Below are 18,314 nucleotides of genomic sequence, written 5' to 3'. Positions count from 1 at the left end.
TTCTGTGTCTCCCTCTCTCTCTGACCCTCCCCTGCTCACGCTGTCTCTCTCTCTCTCCTAGAAAGAAATAAAAATAAAAATAAAAAAATATATATATATAAATAAATTTAATGGGCTTTTTGGATTATAAAAAAAGACACTAAATGCTATAATTTAAAAATATATATGAAATGTAAAAACACCTAAAAGTCACCTCAAATGGCTATTTATTTACATTAACAACCATAGTATAAATTACTACCAGATAATAAATGACCTAAAAAATAGTGCAAATTAAGCAATAAGAAATTATATACTAACATTTCAATCTACATTCTTTTTGGTAACTGAAAATACCTTAATATTTTTAGTATTAAAGATTTTCAATTCTAATGTTGAAATGTAAATAAGCTAACAACTAATTCTTACCAACTTCATGAACAGTTTTAGTTGTTTTTTAAAAGTATCTGCAGGCATCAAATTTTTCTGTTTTTATTTGAGAGAAAGAGAGAGCATGCACAAGTGGCGGAGGGGCTGAGAGCGAGCGAGGGAGAGAAAATCCCAAGCATGCAATGTGCTGTCAGCACAGAGCCTGATGGGGGCCTTATCTCACAGGAATGACCGGAGCCAAAATCTAGTGTCAGACACTCAACCAACTGAGCCACCCAGGCGCCCCTGCATGAATCAATTTTTAAACTTTACACTTAACTTTACACTAAAAATTATCCTTCAGAACTAAGATTTTTGCCCAATGCCTTCAATCAAGACTAATTTATTGCCTTTCAATAATCAAAGTACTTTTGGGAATGTGGAAAAATACAATTAGGTTTCATTCCTTTTGTTAATGTAAAATTATCAACAACTATAAAACTGTCTGTTATAGGCAAGTCAGCCCTACATGGAGCAGCACAAACAGCCATGGAAGCCACACAATTTAACTTGGAGGGGTTCTATAAAAAATCTACCAGTGCTGAAAATGTCTACCATCAGAATCATCCCTTTAGGTTACTGCATTATTTTCAGAAAACATTTGTTCAAATGTAAATGTTCACTAGGAAAGAGGAATTATTATATATACATATAAAAGTTCATACTTTTTTAAACTTAAGGAGTAAAAATTAACTGGTAATTAAGAGTATTTAGATTCACTCCTTAAAGGAAAATAGAGATCAAGTACTAAAATGCTTATATATTCAAAGTAATGATACTTACCTCTAAAATTTGACCAGCTCTAAGTAGTGGGTGCCCATCAGCCTGGACCACTGTTACCTGATGGGGAGACTGTGACAGAATGCTGGAAGAGCTAGCACAAGTCTAAAAATAAAGAGAAAACACAAGAACACTTTTTCTTTATATAATATTAAACCTAGGCAAAGTTTAAAGGTCACTAAAACACTACCTAAGGGACACCTGCTGTATACTTACGTTTGATATAACCCTGTGGTGGATACTACATGGTCCCTGATAGTGTTTTGTGGTCACCTAAAAAAATGCAGAGCTCTTTTATAGGAGCCTAAAGAAGGTGTCTCAAGCCTCTACACTCATCTATACAGTAAGACAATTTATAGAATGCAAATAGAACCTAGTTGAGGTCATAATTAAATTCAAAATAACATTGTTTTAAAATAAGGTATGAGAGGTGCCTGGGTGGCTCAATCGATTAAGGATCCGACTCTTAATCTTAGCTCAGGTCTTAGCTCAGGTTTTGAACTCTTTTGAGTTCAAGCCCCACATTGGGTTCCACACTGAGTGAAGCCGAATGAATGAATGAATGAATAAGATAACGTGTAAAATGTTTTTTTTTTTTTTACAAAGCTTTATGATATGAACATGGCTTAGTATTTTAAAAAGTAAAATTAAGATGTCTTATAGTCCATAAATGCTTCATTTTTATACTCTTACCTTAGATTGGTCAAGAACTTGACATTTTTCCCATACTAATTTATCATTTTCAAATTTTTTCCAAGGATTGTTCCATTTTTCAGAAGCTTCTTTTTCTTTCTTCTTTAAAGCAACCTGTTCATCTGTAAATAATGTCCTTTTTAAAAAAAATGTATAAAAACTGTAAAAAAAAAATCATGTAAACAAATCATGACCTTAAAGAGTACAGATTCCAACACCGATCTAATCAAAATTGTTTTTAGGGAGATTAACTCACAAGACAGAAGAATTTTAAGAAATACGGAATAAAAGAAAACATTTAACCAGAACCAAACTTTATGTATGGCACAAATGGATATAAAAATGTTTATCACAACTGGCAATAAAAAGCAATTTTTTCAAGAACATATTTTATATCATGTGAATTATTCTGAGCTTCTACTTTCCTATAATGTTCATTCAGGTAATACTAAGAGACTGAAAGCTAGACCTCTGGATTCTGAGAACCCTGTAATCAAATCCAAGTTCAACCACTTCCTATCTGTGTAATTGGGAGCAAATCGCTGTTCACCTTTCTAAAACTCAGTTTCTTCTTTTGTAATATGAATACAGGGCCTAGCACAAGGTAAATATGTAATAAATGCCATTATTATTCTGCTGAATAGCAAAAAAAAAATCTTGTGTCTAACAAACTGATATGAAAACAACTAGGTCCCAAATCAACAGTTCTTAAAAATTCAGAGATGTACAGGGGTACCTGGGTGGCTCAGTCAGTTAAACGTCTGACTCTTAGTTTCAGCTTAGGTCATGGTCTCACAGTTTCATGAGTTAGAGCCCCAGGTCAGGCTCCACACTGACAGTGCAGAGCCTGTTTGGGATTCTGTCTCCCTCTCTGCCCCTCCCTACTCATGTTGTCTCTGTCTCTCTCAAAAATAAATAAACTTTTAAAAAATCAGAGATGTATAAATCTAAATTTCAGAAAATTAATGAAAGCAGGAGTTTAACAAAGAGAATCATGGTTTCCTAACAGTATCAAGTAAAAGAAAGTAAACTCTTTTTAGATAATAAAACATAAAACACTTCACTCATTTCCAAGTAGTTCCATCTTACTTCAGAAGTTTGTTATTACAGTCTGATAAGCAAAATGTGTATTGGAAGAAAATATTTAAAGCTGAAATTATAATGACACAACAAACCTCCAAACCTTCAGATACTGCTACCATACATTTAATTTCTTCAAACTTCTGTTACCTTGACTTCCAACATCAACAATTCATTCTCAATTTCTTCTGCTTATCTCTTTTTCTATATCACCTGTCTTATCACCAATACGACGGCCTCACAAGACTTCCTAGCTGAATGGAGGGTGAAGCCCATCTTTAACCTTTTAGTACAGCTATTCTTAAGAAATACAACTGTTACTTCACATATTTTCCAAATTCTGTTACCTGGACCATAAGTGTAGTCCAAGAAGAAGAGTTTCTTAGTTATTATCAAAATTTTAAGCCTCTTAACAGAAATTATAAATTATTCTGTTAAAAAGTCTACAGATTGGAAAAAAGCAGTAAGCTTGTCTTTGTATGGAATATACTCACTGATACCATATTAATGATTTCTGATCAGATTGTTTTCTTTACCTTAAAAATGAACCCAATTCATTTGCATCTTGGTAGCTCAGTCGGTTAAGTGTCCAACTTCAGCTCAGGTCATGATCTCATGGCTCATGGGTTCAAGCCCCATATCAGGCTCCAGGCTGACAGTGTGCAGCCTGCTTGGGATTCTCTTTCCCTCTCTCTCTGCACCTCCTCCACTTGTACTTTCTCTTGCTCTCAAAACTAAATAAATAAACTTAAAAAAAAAGGAACCCAATCATTTTTAAATAAAACCATGAAATCCACAGGGTTTCTACAATAGAAAAAATATGAAAATGGATTCGCAGGAAATAAGACAAGTTTAGAAATCCCTGAGCTCCAGAATGATACTGATGGCACTGCTCACCTCTGGTCTTCTGGTACACACTGAGAGTACAGACAAAAAGACACAAACTAAACTATAGTAACAGGTATAATAAATACCTACCAAGCTCTTTCCTCCATTGGGCTTTTTTTGCTTCCAACAAATTTCTATCACGTTCTCTTTCTCCCAGAGTACTGAATATGTCGCCTGGTTTCCATACATTCTCTCTGACACAAAAAAATAACAGAAACCTTATTATATGTTTTTATACGTTACCCATAAAGATTAAGTAATAAAGTTAACAGCTCTCAATCTTCACAGTAAATATTTCGCATGCAAGTCACGAAAAGCAGAACCATTTTCACAAGATGACCCCACAATAACAGATAGGAGTTACATACATGGCAATTTTCCGTTCATTCTGCTTAGATGTCTCTTGATTAACAGATTTATTTTCATCTAGGACAGATGAAAGAGCCTCGGTTTTTTGGAGTACTCCCATAGCATTCTCATCCTTTGGCTGATTAGAAATATTGTTTAAATGTAGACTCCCCTGACCTAGGGGGTAAAAATGCATGTTTTAAAATTAACGCTAAAATTACATGTATTACAATACCTTATCTTGGCATACTGCTACACACCTTAAAAACACTGCCTTAACATTATCAAAGTAATTACCTCTCACAGCAAGCCTTCAGTAGATATTATCATTCCCTTTTGCAAAAAAAGGAAACTGAGCCCAGAGGTTAAATGGTCCAAAGATATAGCGATAGCTATATAACCTCTTGTGTTAAATATGAAAACAAACAAGCAACAACAAAAAATCCTCCATTTACTCTTGCTGACAATATTTTTACAAATAATACAATACAAATCATAACTTAAAAGGAGAATAAATGCAAATAACTTTATGAAAAACTCATTACCCTGTCCTTATTTTTCTCATTTAGCTAGAAAATCAATGGGAAACTTTATTATGGACCATTGTCTCTATGCCTCTGGTATACCTATTTCAAATGTTTTATACAGGTTCCTATGCCTGGCTCAAAACCTGTTCTAATTCTTCCTCAATGTGCCAGTTTTCCCAGTGAAGAGAAAGCGTATTTAACATGCAGGCCAGTATATGATTAGACAAATTCTGCCTTCAACTTTGTTGATATTATCTCTCACTATGCATAATAAGTTTTTTATTTTTGTTCTCTAGGCCACAATTCTAGCCTCTAAAGACTTGGCTCCCTCATTTTGCAAAGAATAATCTAGACCAAGAGAAAGTAAAGCACTCCAATTTGTCCCCAAATCATTGTGGGGCCTCTTTCTGTTAACTGTTAATTTTAACTTCATTATTGCCTAACAACATTTTAATGATATTTCTACTCATATTAATTCCTGAGCTCAAAGGTGAAACCAGAAGACATTTAAAAACATAACACAATGCCCTAAAGAAACAGAAGACATGTAACACCACTACTCCTTCCAAGTCTGTGTTTTAAAGATTGGCTAAAAAGATAGTGCTGCCAATCCTCAGCATGGATCAAGAGTCAAAGAAGGCAAAACGCAGGGTCCAGGAAAATAATCCTTTTCAGTAACTCAAATCAAATATTCAAAGTAAAGGTTCCTTCAATTTTCACTAGAAATACTACAGTGGTCTTTTAGAACATTTAATAGAATACATAATAGAATTATTTTTAATGTAAGTAAAGCCTTCTATGTTCTAAAATAAGTACAAGAGCTTTCTGTACTAAGATCTAGAGTTCACAGAATTAGGTTTCTTAAGACTATGACACTATGATTGTAATGTTCTGAACGTTAACCTTAAAATGTGGTATATTATAACTTTACAAGTGATTCTGCATGAAAGGATGGTTCTCTTAAAGAATAATTATTTTAAAAGATTGTTACACAGTAACTTAGAATTTAAGAGGCACAGTTATGTAAAATCCAATGAATAAGAAATTCTAAAATATGTACATATTGATAAAGTTAATATTAATTAAAACTTCAGGAAAAAAAACCTTACATGTTTCCTCCTTTCCATTTTCAATCAGGGAAACACATCTATTCCCTTGGTTCACAGTCATCAAAATCTGTTGTAGTTGGTCTTGTGTTAGACACACCAAACTTCTCTTCATATTTTCAGCTGTGATGTGTTTTTGGCAAAGCTTCTCTTTAGATACTACAGGTGTATTTACGGTGTTTCTAGTCTTCTGTATTTTGGGGGTTGCAGGTGAAATCTCTTTCTGGACATAAAAACAGTCTTTATCTACATACTGCTTGCATAAATCCTTAGTAGGTGAAAAAGCCATACTATTTTCTTCACCTTTTGCCTGTGAAGTTTCTGAACCCATTCTCTTCTTTTGCAAAAGTTTTCCACTCCTGATACAAGTATTTTGTGTTGATTTTAAAATGTATCCAGTCTGTTTTGTTCTTAATGGACATTTTGCAATCTTGGTCTTATTTCTCATCTGTTAAAACATCAGAAATTAACTCTTTGTAACAGCCCATGAAAAATCAAACGATTTTCTTTATTTATACAGTCTGTGATGTCAGACCTCTATAATTTTTCCATTTTGCTGTTAAAAGATTATATCCGTGAGAAACTAACATTTAACCTTTGCAAATCTTCACATGACAGCTTCATCAACTGGAAATTATTATTTTATTTCAAGATAATGAATACAGAAGAACTTTTATTCTAGTTGTTACAAAACATCTTCATTCTCTCCAGCTTGGAATCTCATGTCATGATTATCCTACTCATACTACCTCTTCTTTATAGATCTGTGCATTAGCAACTTAGCTTAGTTATGCCTTGAATAATGTAACTTATGGGTCAACATCCCTCTAACGTTACTCCTGTCTTTTTTTTTTTTTTAATTTTTTTTTTTAATGTTTTATTTATTTCTAGGAGAGAGAGAGAGAGACAGCATGAGCAGGGGAGAGTCAGAGAGAGAGGGAGTCACAGATTGAAACAGGCTCCAGGCTCTGAGCCGGCAGTCAGCACAGAGCCCGACGCGGGGCTTGAACCCACGAACCGCGAGATCATGACCTAAGCGAAAGTCGGACACTTAACCGACTAAGCCACCTAGGCGCCCTGTCGTTACTCCTGTCTTAATTATTAGTGCTGTCATATCCACACAGACCATTCTTCCAATTCTCTGGCCTCTCATTTCCTTGAACTCTGCTCTTCTACTCTTGTCCTCCAAGCCACCTCAGTTATTCATTCCCATAGTGATTATTTTATACTGACCTAGTTACTAACTTGCAATCCCTCCATGATCTCAATCTGAATCATGGCACAATGACCAACACTCTCCTTGCATATCCCAATGCTGATACTTCTTTAACTCAGCTGGGATCTATAATCTATTGATCCTACTACCTTCCCCTGCCTTCGTTTCCTTCCTTAAATTCCACAATCAACAAAACTCACCATTGTCTTCCATTCCCACCTCCTTTGCTCTGACATATATACTTTGCAAATCCTCAGACTGGTAAAATCTAATTCTTCACCACCTACCCTGTGCCTGCACTCAAGAAGAAAAACACAAAGCCACAATATCTAGTTTCACCTTAAATAAATACATAGCCCCAAACAACATGCTACCCCACAAACATTTCCCAAATTCATTTACTTTTTTCTCCTCTTTTCCAAATTCCTAACACGTTCTATTTCACACTTACTCTCAGCTGAAAATCTTGATCAATATATCACTAAAAATCTTAGAGAGAAGCATTCAGAAGAAACTTCAAGAAATTTCTATCACCAAATCTGTACCAGCATTGGTACCCATACAAACTTGCCTGTACTCCTATTATTCACACATACTAGTATAACTCTTTCTTAGGGATCTCTCTAGAGCAATTCTTTGCTTTCTCCTGAATCATCAACTGTTTCTTTTCTGCTGGATCACATCTTTTTTTTAATCATCTTAAAAAATACATGATTCTACTTTCTCCTCTCATCTCCCATTTACCACAAGCTTTCACCCACACGACTACACCAAAACCACTCATCAAGGTCACTAATAACTTTTATGTTGCAAATCCGGTGACTGATTCTCAGATCCTCATCTTAACTAAACATATTAGCAGCATGTGACACAGTTGAGTATTCCTTCTACTTTGAACACTTAAAAAAAATTTTTTTAATGTTTATTTTTGAGAGAGACAGCACGAGTAGGGGAGGGGCAGAGAGAGAGAGAAGGAGACACAGAATCCAAAGCAGGCTCCAGTCTTTGAGTTGTCAGCACAGAGCCTGACTTGGTGATCCAATTCACAAACCGTGAGATCATGAGCTGAAGTTGGATGCTCAACCGACTGAGCCACCCAGGGGCTCCTACTCCTTCTATTTTGAATCACTTTCTCTACTTCACTTCCAGGACTCCGCAATCCTGGTTCCTCTTGCTTTTTATTTCCCCCAGACCTCTTAAAGTTGCTCAGTCCCAGGATCTCCTCTCTAAGTTACCTCATTCATTTAGTAATTTCATTTACCCTTGTGGCTTTAAATATTATCCATATGCTGATGACTCCCAAAGGTCTCCAGGATAGACCTCTTCCCTAACTTAAGGTTCCATCTGCCTGTCCAAACGCTTCCACTGGGTTTCTAATAGCCATTTAAAACTCAGCATGCCCCATATAACCTCTGAAAGGAATTCACAGTGACAAAAGTACATTATGCAGATAACTTCCAAACATTCTAATGTTTGTCACTGAAATATATACATTCCTGCAAAGTCAGCTATGAATTGTGTATATGTATGTGCACATACAGATTGAACAGGATCAAATAAAACTGTCTCTAATCACACATGCACACATACACACAAAGCCTCAGCATGCCCCAAATCAAACTCTTGATCTCCCACATGCCCCTAAAAAGCTTCCTACTTTCAGAGGAAACTACCCATGTCAAAAATTTTGGAATTATCCTTGACTCTTCTCTCATATGCCACACTGGTCATTAAACCTTGTTTTGCTCCATCTTCAAAATATATCTTGAATGTGACCACTCCTGAACATTTCTATTACCCTCTAATTCAAGCCATTATAATGCTCTTGCCTACTGAAATTATTACTGAAATTACTGAAAAGCCTGCTTTTCCTGCTTCTGCCTTCGCTTCCCAATCTGTTAGCACAGCAGCCACTGAGTACCTTAAAAGGGGAAGTTACATCATGTCACTTTCTTCAAAAGCTTCTAAGGGCTTCCTAACTTAGGAAAAAAACCTGAACTTCCTACTTCGACCAAAAAAGACCTAAAGATCTATGCACCCTTCAAATTTATTTCCTTATCTGATCTCATTTTATCTTAGCCTCCAGACACATGGGCTTCTTACTCTTTGAATAAGACTCTCCAGTTTCAGGCCTTAGCATTAGTCAATCCCTCTACCTGGGACATTCTTCCCTCATGGTTCACGTACTCACCTCCTTCAAATCTTTGCTCCACCATCACTGGCTCAATGAGGTCTTTCTTCTCTGATCACCCTATTTAAATTTGCAGGTTTCCTGTTCTCCCTCACAGCCTCACCTACCTAGCACTCCCTTTTCCAAAGACTGCTGTGCTCCTGAAGTGACTGTGCCTCTTCCCTTTCTCTTTTTCTCTATAGCACTTTTCATCTTGTGACGTTGTATATTTTGCTTACTCTATACCCATTCAATTCCTTTTTCTTTTATTTAACATTCATTTCTTTGAGAGACAGAGCATAAATGGGAGAGAGGCAGAGAGAGACAGAAAGACAGAGCTAGAAGCAAGCTCCAGGTTCCACACTGTCAACACAGAGCTTGACAGTGCTCGATCCCACAAACTGTGAGATTATGACCTGAGCTGAAGTCGACACTTAACCAACTGAGCCACCTATGGACCTCTATTCAACTAGTTTCTAATGTAAACTCGCTAGGGTAGATTTTTAATACTTTTTCTACTGTATAGCTCCAATACAGAACAATGAGTGGAACAAAGTAAGTACTGACTGAATTTTTTGTTGACTATCCTCAACTACGCTGTAAAGACTGAATTCTCTCCTCCATATTTATTCCCTTTTCCAAAATATCCTATTTCTGTGGCACTGTTGTTCTAATTTCTCAAACCAGTAGGCATGGTGTCATCTTTAACTTTATCCTCATTCATGGTCTTCTTTGGTTTATGAGCAAGTGTTGGTCATTTCTTCCTTTTAAACCTTTTTCTTATCACTTACATGATGATAAGCCTAAACTCAGGTTTTCATTACCACTCTACTAGATTACAGCCTGCCTATCTCATATCTTTCCTCCATTTAATTCACTATACATTTCAGCAAACCCAATTAACCTTAATTAATTCAACAGTCATTCAGTCACTATTAATTGTTGCTTTTTATGTGCTCACCAATACAGAAGAGTACTGGAGGTGTAAAGATGAAGAAGATACTTGCTGTCAAAGAGTAGGGTAGACTCCCCACGACTTTTACCTGGCTTATCATATCCCAACTCTCCTGGTCTTTCAGTAAGTTATAGAATATATAACCACATTTGGACCAATTAGCCATTCCTATTTCACCTGACTTTTCAAGATATACCTGCAGTATCAGCCACAAGATCTGTCTGTCATCCTCTTCACCTCATCCAAATCCTATTTGTTCCTGGTTTTAGGCTTGTGATAATACCAATACCACAACATAAAATATCTTTTACCCTCTCACCCCTGTGGCTATTTTAATGTAACTAATTCTCTAAATGAGAGATGGCAAACTCAAATACATACTGTGTGTAAATTAGGCTGGGTAGGAACTGAGATGAGATGACAAGCATTTTTCCACCTAAAGGAGGCAATCACCATCAGAACCAGCCCACACTGCCAAACAGGAATCTGAGTCTACTTGCTAGATCATCCAATATTTCAAGAGAACCAAAAAAGCCAGATTTTACATTAAATTCTCCAACATTTAGATACTGGCAACTCATTCCAGTTTTTGAAAACCACTCTGTGGATTAAGCAAATTATCAGCAGAATGCATGTAGCTTACACAGCTGAGCCCTCCCACCTCAGTCTCCAACTACAGCTCCTACTACCTCACCCTTCTTTGACTCATAGGGGCCTTTCTCTTGGTCACTAACAGTTGAGCATCTTGCTTCTCTAATCAGTTGCTCATCCAAACTATTAAGGGCAATGCATGCCATTAGCATATTTTGAAAGTCATTTCTGTCTCCTTCTTTCCATTTCACTAACCACCACCCATGTTCAAGAACTTTTAAGACTCTCCCTGGACTATACTTAGCCCATAACTGTGGTCTCCCCGTTACAATCTGTCCTTCATAGGGCTGCCCGAAGCCCTATTCTACAACACAAATTATATTGTACCTACTCTACTTTTCAAAAATTCTTCAATGCTCCTTATATACAAATCAAGGAAGTTCAAATTCTTTAAGTATACATTTGAACTGTTTAAGGGGTACCTGGGTGACTCAGTCAGTTAAGCATCTGACTCCCGATTACAGCTAGGTCACGATCTCAGTTCATGAGTTCAAGCCCCACATCGGACTCTGTACTGATGGCACAAAGCCTGCTTGGGATTCTCTCCCTCCCTCTCTCCAACTTAAACTCTTTAGGACTGAACTCTCCTCTTAGCATTATGATCTACACTTCCCTGAGATACACACTATGCCTCAAATGCAAATTATACCTTCTATCTTGGAATTTTGCCCAGTACTTTCTGAGCTCAGAATGCACTCCCCTACCTCTTTACCTATAAATATCTGCCTTATCTTTTACGTTCTAATTAAAATGTCACCTCCTTTATGAAGCATTCCCTGGTCTCTTCAAACCACAAAGCACTGCTCTCTACAGCGTTGTTTGCCTTTTATAACCCTACTGTAGTTTACATTATCCTACTACAGTACATATAATATTCTACTTGTATTATATAGTTATTTACCTGACCCCCCACCCACCCACTTCCAAAAAACAAAGACCAGGCTTTGCTCATTTTTTTCCTCTCAGTCACAGAAGCAATAAAGTCAAGAATGGCCCTCTACTAGAACTTTACATCTTCAGTAAATCCTTGTTAAATAAAAACCTACTGAGTAATGATCTAATTTAAATAGAATTATCCTGTAAAATTTCACTTAAAAAGAAAAAATAGACCAAAAAATCTTCTAAAAATATTTAATAAAATGGGAGGGGGGGAAGCAATGACCTGGCATGAGGTCAATATATATTCAGCTCAATTCTGATTGCTTTTTGTAGCTAAATGCCAGGGGAGGGAAAAAACAAACAAACAAACAAAAACCCAGTGAATGCAAGCAGCGAAAGATCATGAACTACCAAATATTCAATTATGTTCAAGTTACTTAATAAGAAAAACAAATCTAGACCAAATTCCAAGTGTTTACTAGACTAGATGAATTTTAATAGATCAAAATATATCAAGTCTTCATGTCAAAATTTTTTACATAGCCAATTTGCTTTTAAACTAGTTTTAATTCTATCAATACTTTTCATAATATAAACAATGTCCAATGAATTTGTTTAATACTGGCTGACTTTACTATTTATATGGGGCCAGGATGCCAAAGCTAGAAAGAATCACAGAAAAGTTAACATTTTAAAATATAAAATGTGCTACTTAACACTAATACTGTGATATCCTTTAGCATATCACTATTCTGCTTCTCACATGTAAAAATACCCATGAAAAAAATTTTCAATGTTTTATATTTCAATTAATTCTTGTGACAATTTCTTTTAATGTTTATTTTTGAGAGAGAGAGAGACAGAGTATGAGTAGGGTAGGAGCAGAGAGAGAGACACACAGAATCTGAAGCAGGCTCTAGGCTCTGAGCTCTCAGACAGAGCCTGACGTGGGGCTCAAACTCACAAACCTCAAGATCATGACCTGAGCCAAAGTCGGACATTTAACCAAGCCACCTAGGCCCCCAAGTGACAATTTTAAAAGTGTAAAAGTGTATTTATTTTGAGAGAGAGTGGGGGAGGGGCAGAGAAAGAGGGAGAGAAAGAGATTCCTAAGTAGGCTCCACACTGTCAGTGCAGAGCCCAACACAGGGCTCAAACCCATGAATCATGAGCTCATGACCTGAGCCAAAATCAAGAGTCAGACACTTAACCAACTGAGATACCCAGGCACCCAAAGTATAAGAGTTTAGAATTTATAAATTACTCATGACACCGAATCATTAATATTTCTTTCATTTCTCTTCCTAAAAGCTTAAGAAATTAAACTGGTAACCGTCTTTACTTCATATTCCTTACCAAAGATTTTTAAAAATGCAGGGGCACCTGGGTGGTTCAGTCGACTGAGCATCCAACTTCGGTTCAGGTCATGAGTTCAGTTTGTGAGTTCAAGCCCTGCACTGGACTCTGTGCTGGCAGCTCAGAGCCTGGAGTCTGCTTCAGATTCTGTGTTTCCCTCTTTCTCTGCCCCTCCCAGCTCTCTCTCTCTCTCAAAAATACACATTAAAAACAAAAAAATTTTTAAATGCTGTAGGGATTTTGAAAAATTAAAATAGTACTCTGACCACACATGTGTTAAACTTAATGATGATGAGATAAGAGACTTCATACAACTGTGTTTAAAGAGCATACTATGACCATGACAGTTCAACCTATGAGGAAAGGGAAAACCAGAACTGTAGGTAGGTGTTGTAGTCACTCAGAAGCTTCTCCCAGCAGAAGAAAAACACTATGAAGAGAGAATTCATGAATAACTAATGGAAAAGAGAATCCAACATAAAGCTGCAGAAATGAGATTTGGGAAATTAAAAACAGATTTAAGCAAAAAAAAAAAAAAAAAAGACAAGTAATACTGTTTTTGTTTTTTATCTTCTGTGAGGAGCAAGGAATGAGGAAGATCTCAGCAACCCTTTATTTCAAGGGAAGAGAAGCTCCTTGAAATAAAATCAGTCTAGAAGGGCTTAGGATTCATCAGTATTTTTTCCTCAGCTTTATTAAAGTAAAATTGACAATTAAAAATTGTATATATTTAGGGTGTACAACTTGATTTATACATACGCTGTGAAAGTCACCAAAATCAATAAATTAACATATCCATCACCTCATATAGTCACCATCATCAGTATTTTGAAGTTCCAAAAGCAAGAATAAAACCAAACAATTTGCTCTAAGACAGTAAATAATTTAAGATCAACACTGCTGAGACACAGTTACTCTGGAAAAAGGAATCCTAGAATAAAATATTTCTAGACTGCTAATAGAATCTTGTAATGATTCTATCAAAAGTCCAAGACTAGTAATTTTATTATAGGCATGAAAGGAGAGCCCCATTTGTTCCAGGCTGGTTAAAAAGACAATGAAATGTCTTCACAAAATGTAGTGACTGAAGCAAATCCATTAAGGACACTGATGGAAGAAGAAACAGGTGAAAGAAAATAGAGGGCAAAGAAGATGGAAGATGAAATCAACTATTACAAGTAGCTTTTTATCTAAGAGCTATAAAGGGGGTGCTGTAGTTGTTAATGTGACTAAAATAAAATAATTAGTTGCAATATTTTAGTAGAACAGGACCAGGAAAAATATATACAATTTGTATTCTGTGATTTAAAAAGCACGTAAGGTATACAGGTATATGCCATATTTAGAGAAAAATAATTTTTACAGCTAACATGTGGAATTATTGGTTATCATCACCCATTTATGAAGTGATTATTATGCTGGGTACTCAAGGAACATCACCTTGATTAAACCTGTAAAAAAGAGCAAAGCCATTAAGAGCTCGAAGTTGAAAAGTGCCACATCATCCAAATTAAGCTCAGTTCACAGAAACACAAAGACTTTAAGATGCTGCAAAGATAAAGGAAAAAAGAGGGCTACAGTGAATTATGGAAGAGGAGAGTTGAAATTTCTGCTGATATTAATCTAAACATGGAAAAAGATATAGGGTACAAAAGTATGATATCAAAAATTGTTAAAGTGGTAATGTATTTTGTAGAAAAAGGCACTCGGGGTTTCTGATAAAATTTTAAAAGGAAAATTATCATTAAGCTCAAGTATGATCTCTTAAAGGAGAAAGCAAAGTGCATGTAACAGTTTGTGAATCAAATACACTGCTTTGATGAGGGAAAATGAAATCTGAGTATGAAAAGAAAAATATTTTCATTCTAATTTTAACAAATATATATTTTTAAAGGTCTCAGGAACTGCACTGTCCAGAGTAGTAACTACTAAATTTGCATTAAAAACTTAGTTTTTTTAGTTTAATTTTATTTAAATTAAAAACTCACCTCCTTAGTCATACTAGCCACATTTTAAGTCCTCAATAAGCACATATGACTAGTAGCTGACTATCATGTTAGAAAACAATGATCTTAGAACATTTCCATCATCACAAAAAGATTTACTGAGCAGCACTGATCTAGAGAAAAATGTTCTATACAGCATTTTAAACCAAAAAATTACGATCCCATTTCTGTGAAAGGACCAGCCTGAAAGCAAGAGAACGGTAACTCCTCATCATTATCCCAAACCCACTGTAATAATTCTTTTCAAACCACTATAAAGAAAACCACACTGTACATTCAAAAATAGGTCAAGTCATTTGGCTTACCTTCACAGAATTTTTTGATTTACATTCTACAAAAGAAAAAAATAATTACTGAGCTGTCAAACAAAAACACACTAAGGCAGTCACAAAAGGAAATTTTAATTAGCATTGTTTTAAGAAGGTATTTAATAGAAATATTAACCCCAAAAACATTAACTTTAGGCCCTGTTTGAGTGTTCTAACTTTACAGAGTTCAAGAATTTCTGTTTCATTTCTATTATTTTCCGAGATAAAATTATAAACATATCAGAAAAAAAAAATTATAATAATGTGAATGAGAGGAGAACCAAAGTTTACTGAGTTTTAAAACTAATACTAAAAATGATTTTAGCAACTGTGGTCCTACTACAAATTTAATACATTCTTTACATACACATAATTACATAATTACATAAATTTCACCTAGATTATTCATTAGGCAACATATTAAACATGAAATATACTGGGACATTAAGTTTTATGAATAAATACTGACAGTGGTAAGGAGTGATGTAATCTGACTTTACTTGGCTAAAAATAAATCTGAAAAAGTGAAAACAGCTTTTGCAAAGTATCATTTAAATATTACTCTATTACAAGCATAAAGTATGAAAAGAATAATAAACTCATATAGGTTTTAGGTAGAACATTTTAGGTTTCTGGTAACATAGCATACCATATGGAGACAATATTAACTTGGTTTTTCCATCCAGTAATTCAGTTTCAAGCTTTAAACCATCTCTGCAAAATAAAAGAAAGTTGTTTGACATTTTTAAGAAACAGCAAAGTTTTAAACAGAAATGAAATGCTTATTTGAATGTTGACTATACTTTCTTTCCAACTTATACAAGAATTCTGTAAATATTAAAGCCACTTTTTAATTAAAAGCATTTTTCAATCCAAGATAAAACTAAACACTCAGGGAGAAAATTCCTGAAACTTTCCAATAATAAAAAAATTTGTTATCTTTAACATGAAACTTCATATTCTTACTGGTAAGGAATAAATTCAATTATCATACCATTATTTAACTCTTACAAATCTAGACTGGAAAAATTGCTGTTACCAAAACTCTCCACCTAAGTTAAAGGAGCAAAACATAGATCTATTTGTTTCATAATGATCTCATGACTAATACATTCTATGGCATGTGCTACATTGTTAATTTGAAAGTGACCGATAACACTGCCACCACGGTTATTAACTATTTGAGCATAGTGACACTTTGTTACTATCACAACAATAAATCTGTAATAAACTTTGGCTGTTATAATTTTTTTTTGGTTATAATTTATTTGCGCATGTCCTATGCAAAAGCACGAAGTTAACAGTAGACACTACCATGGTAACTTGTACAAGTCAAGGTCTTAATAAAAATTCCACTGAAAACAAAAATAGTCCACAATTCACTGTTTCCTAAGAACAGGTGTATGTCAATAAACATCAACTAAGACAAAAGTGATGTCCAAGAGACAAAATTAAATCCAGAGGACTAGCCAAGGAAAACAAAGGTTGAAAAAAAAAAGTCTCAACGGAAACACGAAACCGCAGTGTTGGTAAGTAGAGGAAATCAAAATACTTATTAAAATACTGGGGGGAAATGGGTTTTAAAAGTTTCCCTGTTGCAGAGTTAGAATACTCCATGTGTGCACGTTCGTGCAACTCAACAAACAAAAGAATGAAACCGAAAAGAACGTCTGTTCAGTATTACTGCACTGTAAGCTCCTTCAGGGGCAGCCGGTCTTATTTTTTCTCTCCACAAGTTCTAGAGTACAAAATTCATTTGCTAAATGACGTGCAGTAGTCTGAGTTTGGTAACTTTTCATCTTCTTAGAACATTAACTTCCTATCACTTCCCCGCAACAGTCCTTTCTACTCAACAAACTTAATGACGGCTCAAGACTCGGTTCTCCGCATTCCCGGCCGGCGTTAAACCCCCCAGGGCGCTCCGACTACCCGCAGAGACGCCAAAGACAGAGGCCTGGGCCAGGATTTCTCCCCGGCAAGCCGCTAAGCTTTATCTCTCCCATCTGCCCTCACCGCTTATCGCCTTTCCTCCTTCACCACCATGAGGTCAATGAGAGGGCGGAAAGGAGGTCCTGACAGATCTACTGCGAGAAAGGATGTGCAAACGCGGCCGCGGCATGGGCGGCAAACGCCTACCGGGCCTCTCGTCCCCTCTCCGCCTCAGGCAGCCGGGCAATGCCTTTTGAGGTGGCGCGGAAGATGTTCCACGAAGGATTCCAAGGACCAACCTCGCCTCACCCTCTCTCTGCTGCAGACCACCCTTGTTGCCCCGGCTTACCCTAAGTTCATGGCCTGAGCTCTAGCTCTCTCCACCGCCGCTCAAGTCACCTGTGTGTGCCGGTTGCCTACGCCACTCAACAAGCGCTACGCCAATTGGATCCGGTGATGCCGGCGAGCTGGGACAACAGACCAATCAGAATTAGTCGTGCTGGCGGGTGGCTCTCAGTAGGGGCAAGGCAGACGCGGAGATCCGCCGGGTTATCCTGGCCCCAGGCCCTCCGCCCTCGCCTTTGGGTACCGGGGTTCTTCGTTCGTCGTAGTTGTAGACACACCACCCCCGGCGCTTTGCCCCGAGTTCACTCGAAGTCCACAGAGAAGTGCCTCGGTTCAGCTGGAGGTGGCAAAAAATATGGAAAAACAAAAAGTATAAGCTGTTTTAGGAAGTGAATATTTGCAATATTTTATATTTGTAAGAAAGACTTATTTGGGGAAAAAATAAATGTGGAGCAGGGTGCTGGGGAGAGACTCGTAGATCCGGTACAGGGTTTGTCCCGTTTCTGGCTCGGATCTCCGCAGGAAGCCTAATGCATTGTAACTCTGAATTGCAGCAATCACAAGTACTCAATAAATGCAGCTCTTTTGTGCCAGACTGGGAACTAAGCGCTTTAAGTCTATTATATGAGCTTTACAACATTATCTCTGAGTTGCATAGAGGTTAATCAA

General features: G+C 36.4%; 1 protein-coding gene across 1 annotated transcript in view; it reads right to left on the bottom strand.

Moving 5' to 3' along the window:
• The window catches only part of LOC120248967 (coiled-coil domain-containing protein 66-like), a gene marked incomplete at its 3' end in the record, with an annotated part of 43,696 nt that extends 26,023 nt beyond the window's left edge, over window positions 1–17,673 (bottom strand). Inside the window, exons 1-8 of the mRNA XM_039257436.1 lie at window positions 17,650–17,673; window positions 16,021–16,085; window positions 15,369–15,394; window positions 5,834–6,278; window positions 4,218–4,374; window positions 3,940–4,043; window positions 1,882–2,003; window positions 1,192–1,293 (exon numbers count right to left, since the gene is read on the bottom strand). Of these exons, the coding sequence (XP_039113367.1) occupies window positions 1,192–1,293; window positions 1,882–2,003; window positions 3,940–4,043; window positions 4,218–4,374; window positions 5,834–6,278; window positions 15,369–15,394; window positions 16,021–16,085; window positions 17,650–17,660 (1,032 nt within the window). The remainder of the gene's footprint in view (window positions 1–1,191; window positions 1,294–1,881; window positions 2,004–3,939; window positions 4,044–4,217; window positions 4,375–5,833; window positions 6,279–15,368; window positions 15,395–16,020; window positions 16,086–17,649) is intronic.
• Between the last annotated feature and the right edge of the window lie 641 nt (window positions 17,674–18,314).

The sequence above is a fragment of the Hyaena hyaena genome, unplaced genomic scaffold, assembly GCF_003009895.1.
Source record: "Hyaena hyaena isolate Hyena2069 unplaced genomic scaffold, ASM300989v1 scaffold_618, whole genome shotgun sequence".
In the NCBI taxonomy this organism is placed as follows: Eukaryota; Metazoa; Chordata; class Mammalia; order Carnivora; family Hyaenidae; genus Hyaena; species Hyaena hyaena.
Note: the sequence above shows the minus strand (reverse complement) of the source record. Positions and strands in the feature narration are given on the sequence as shown.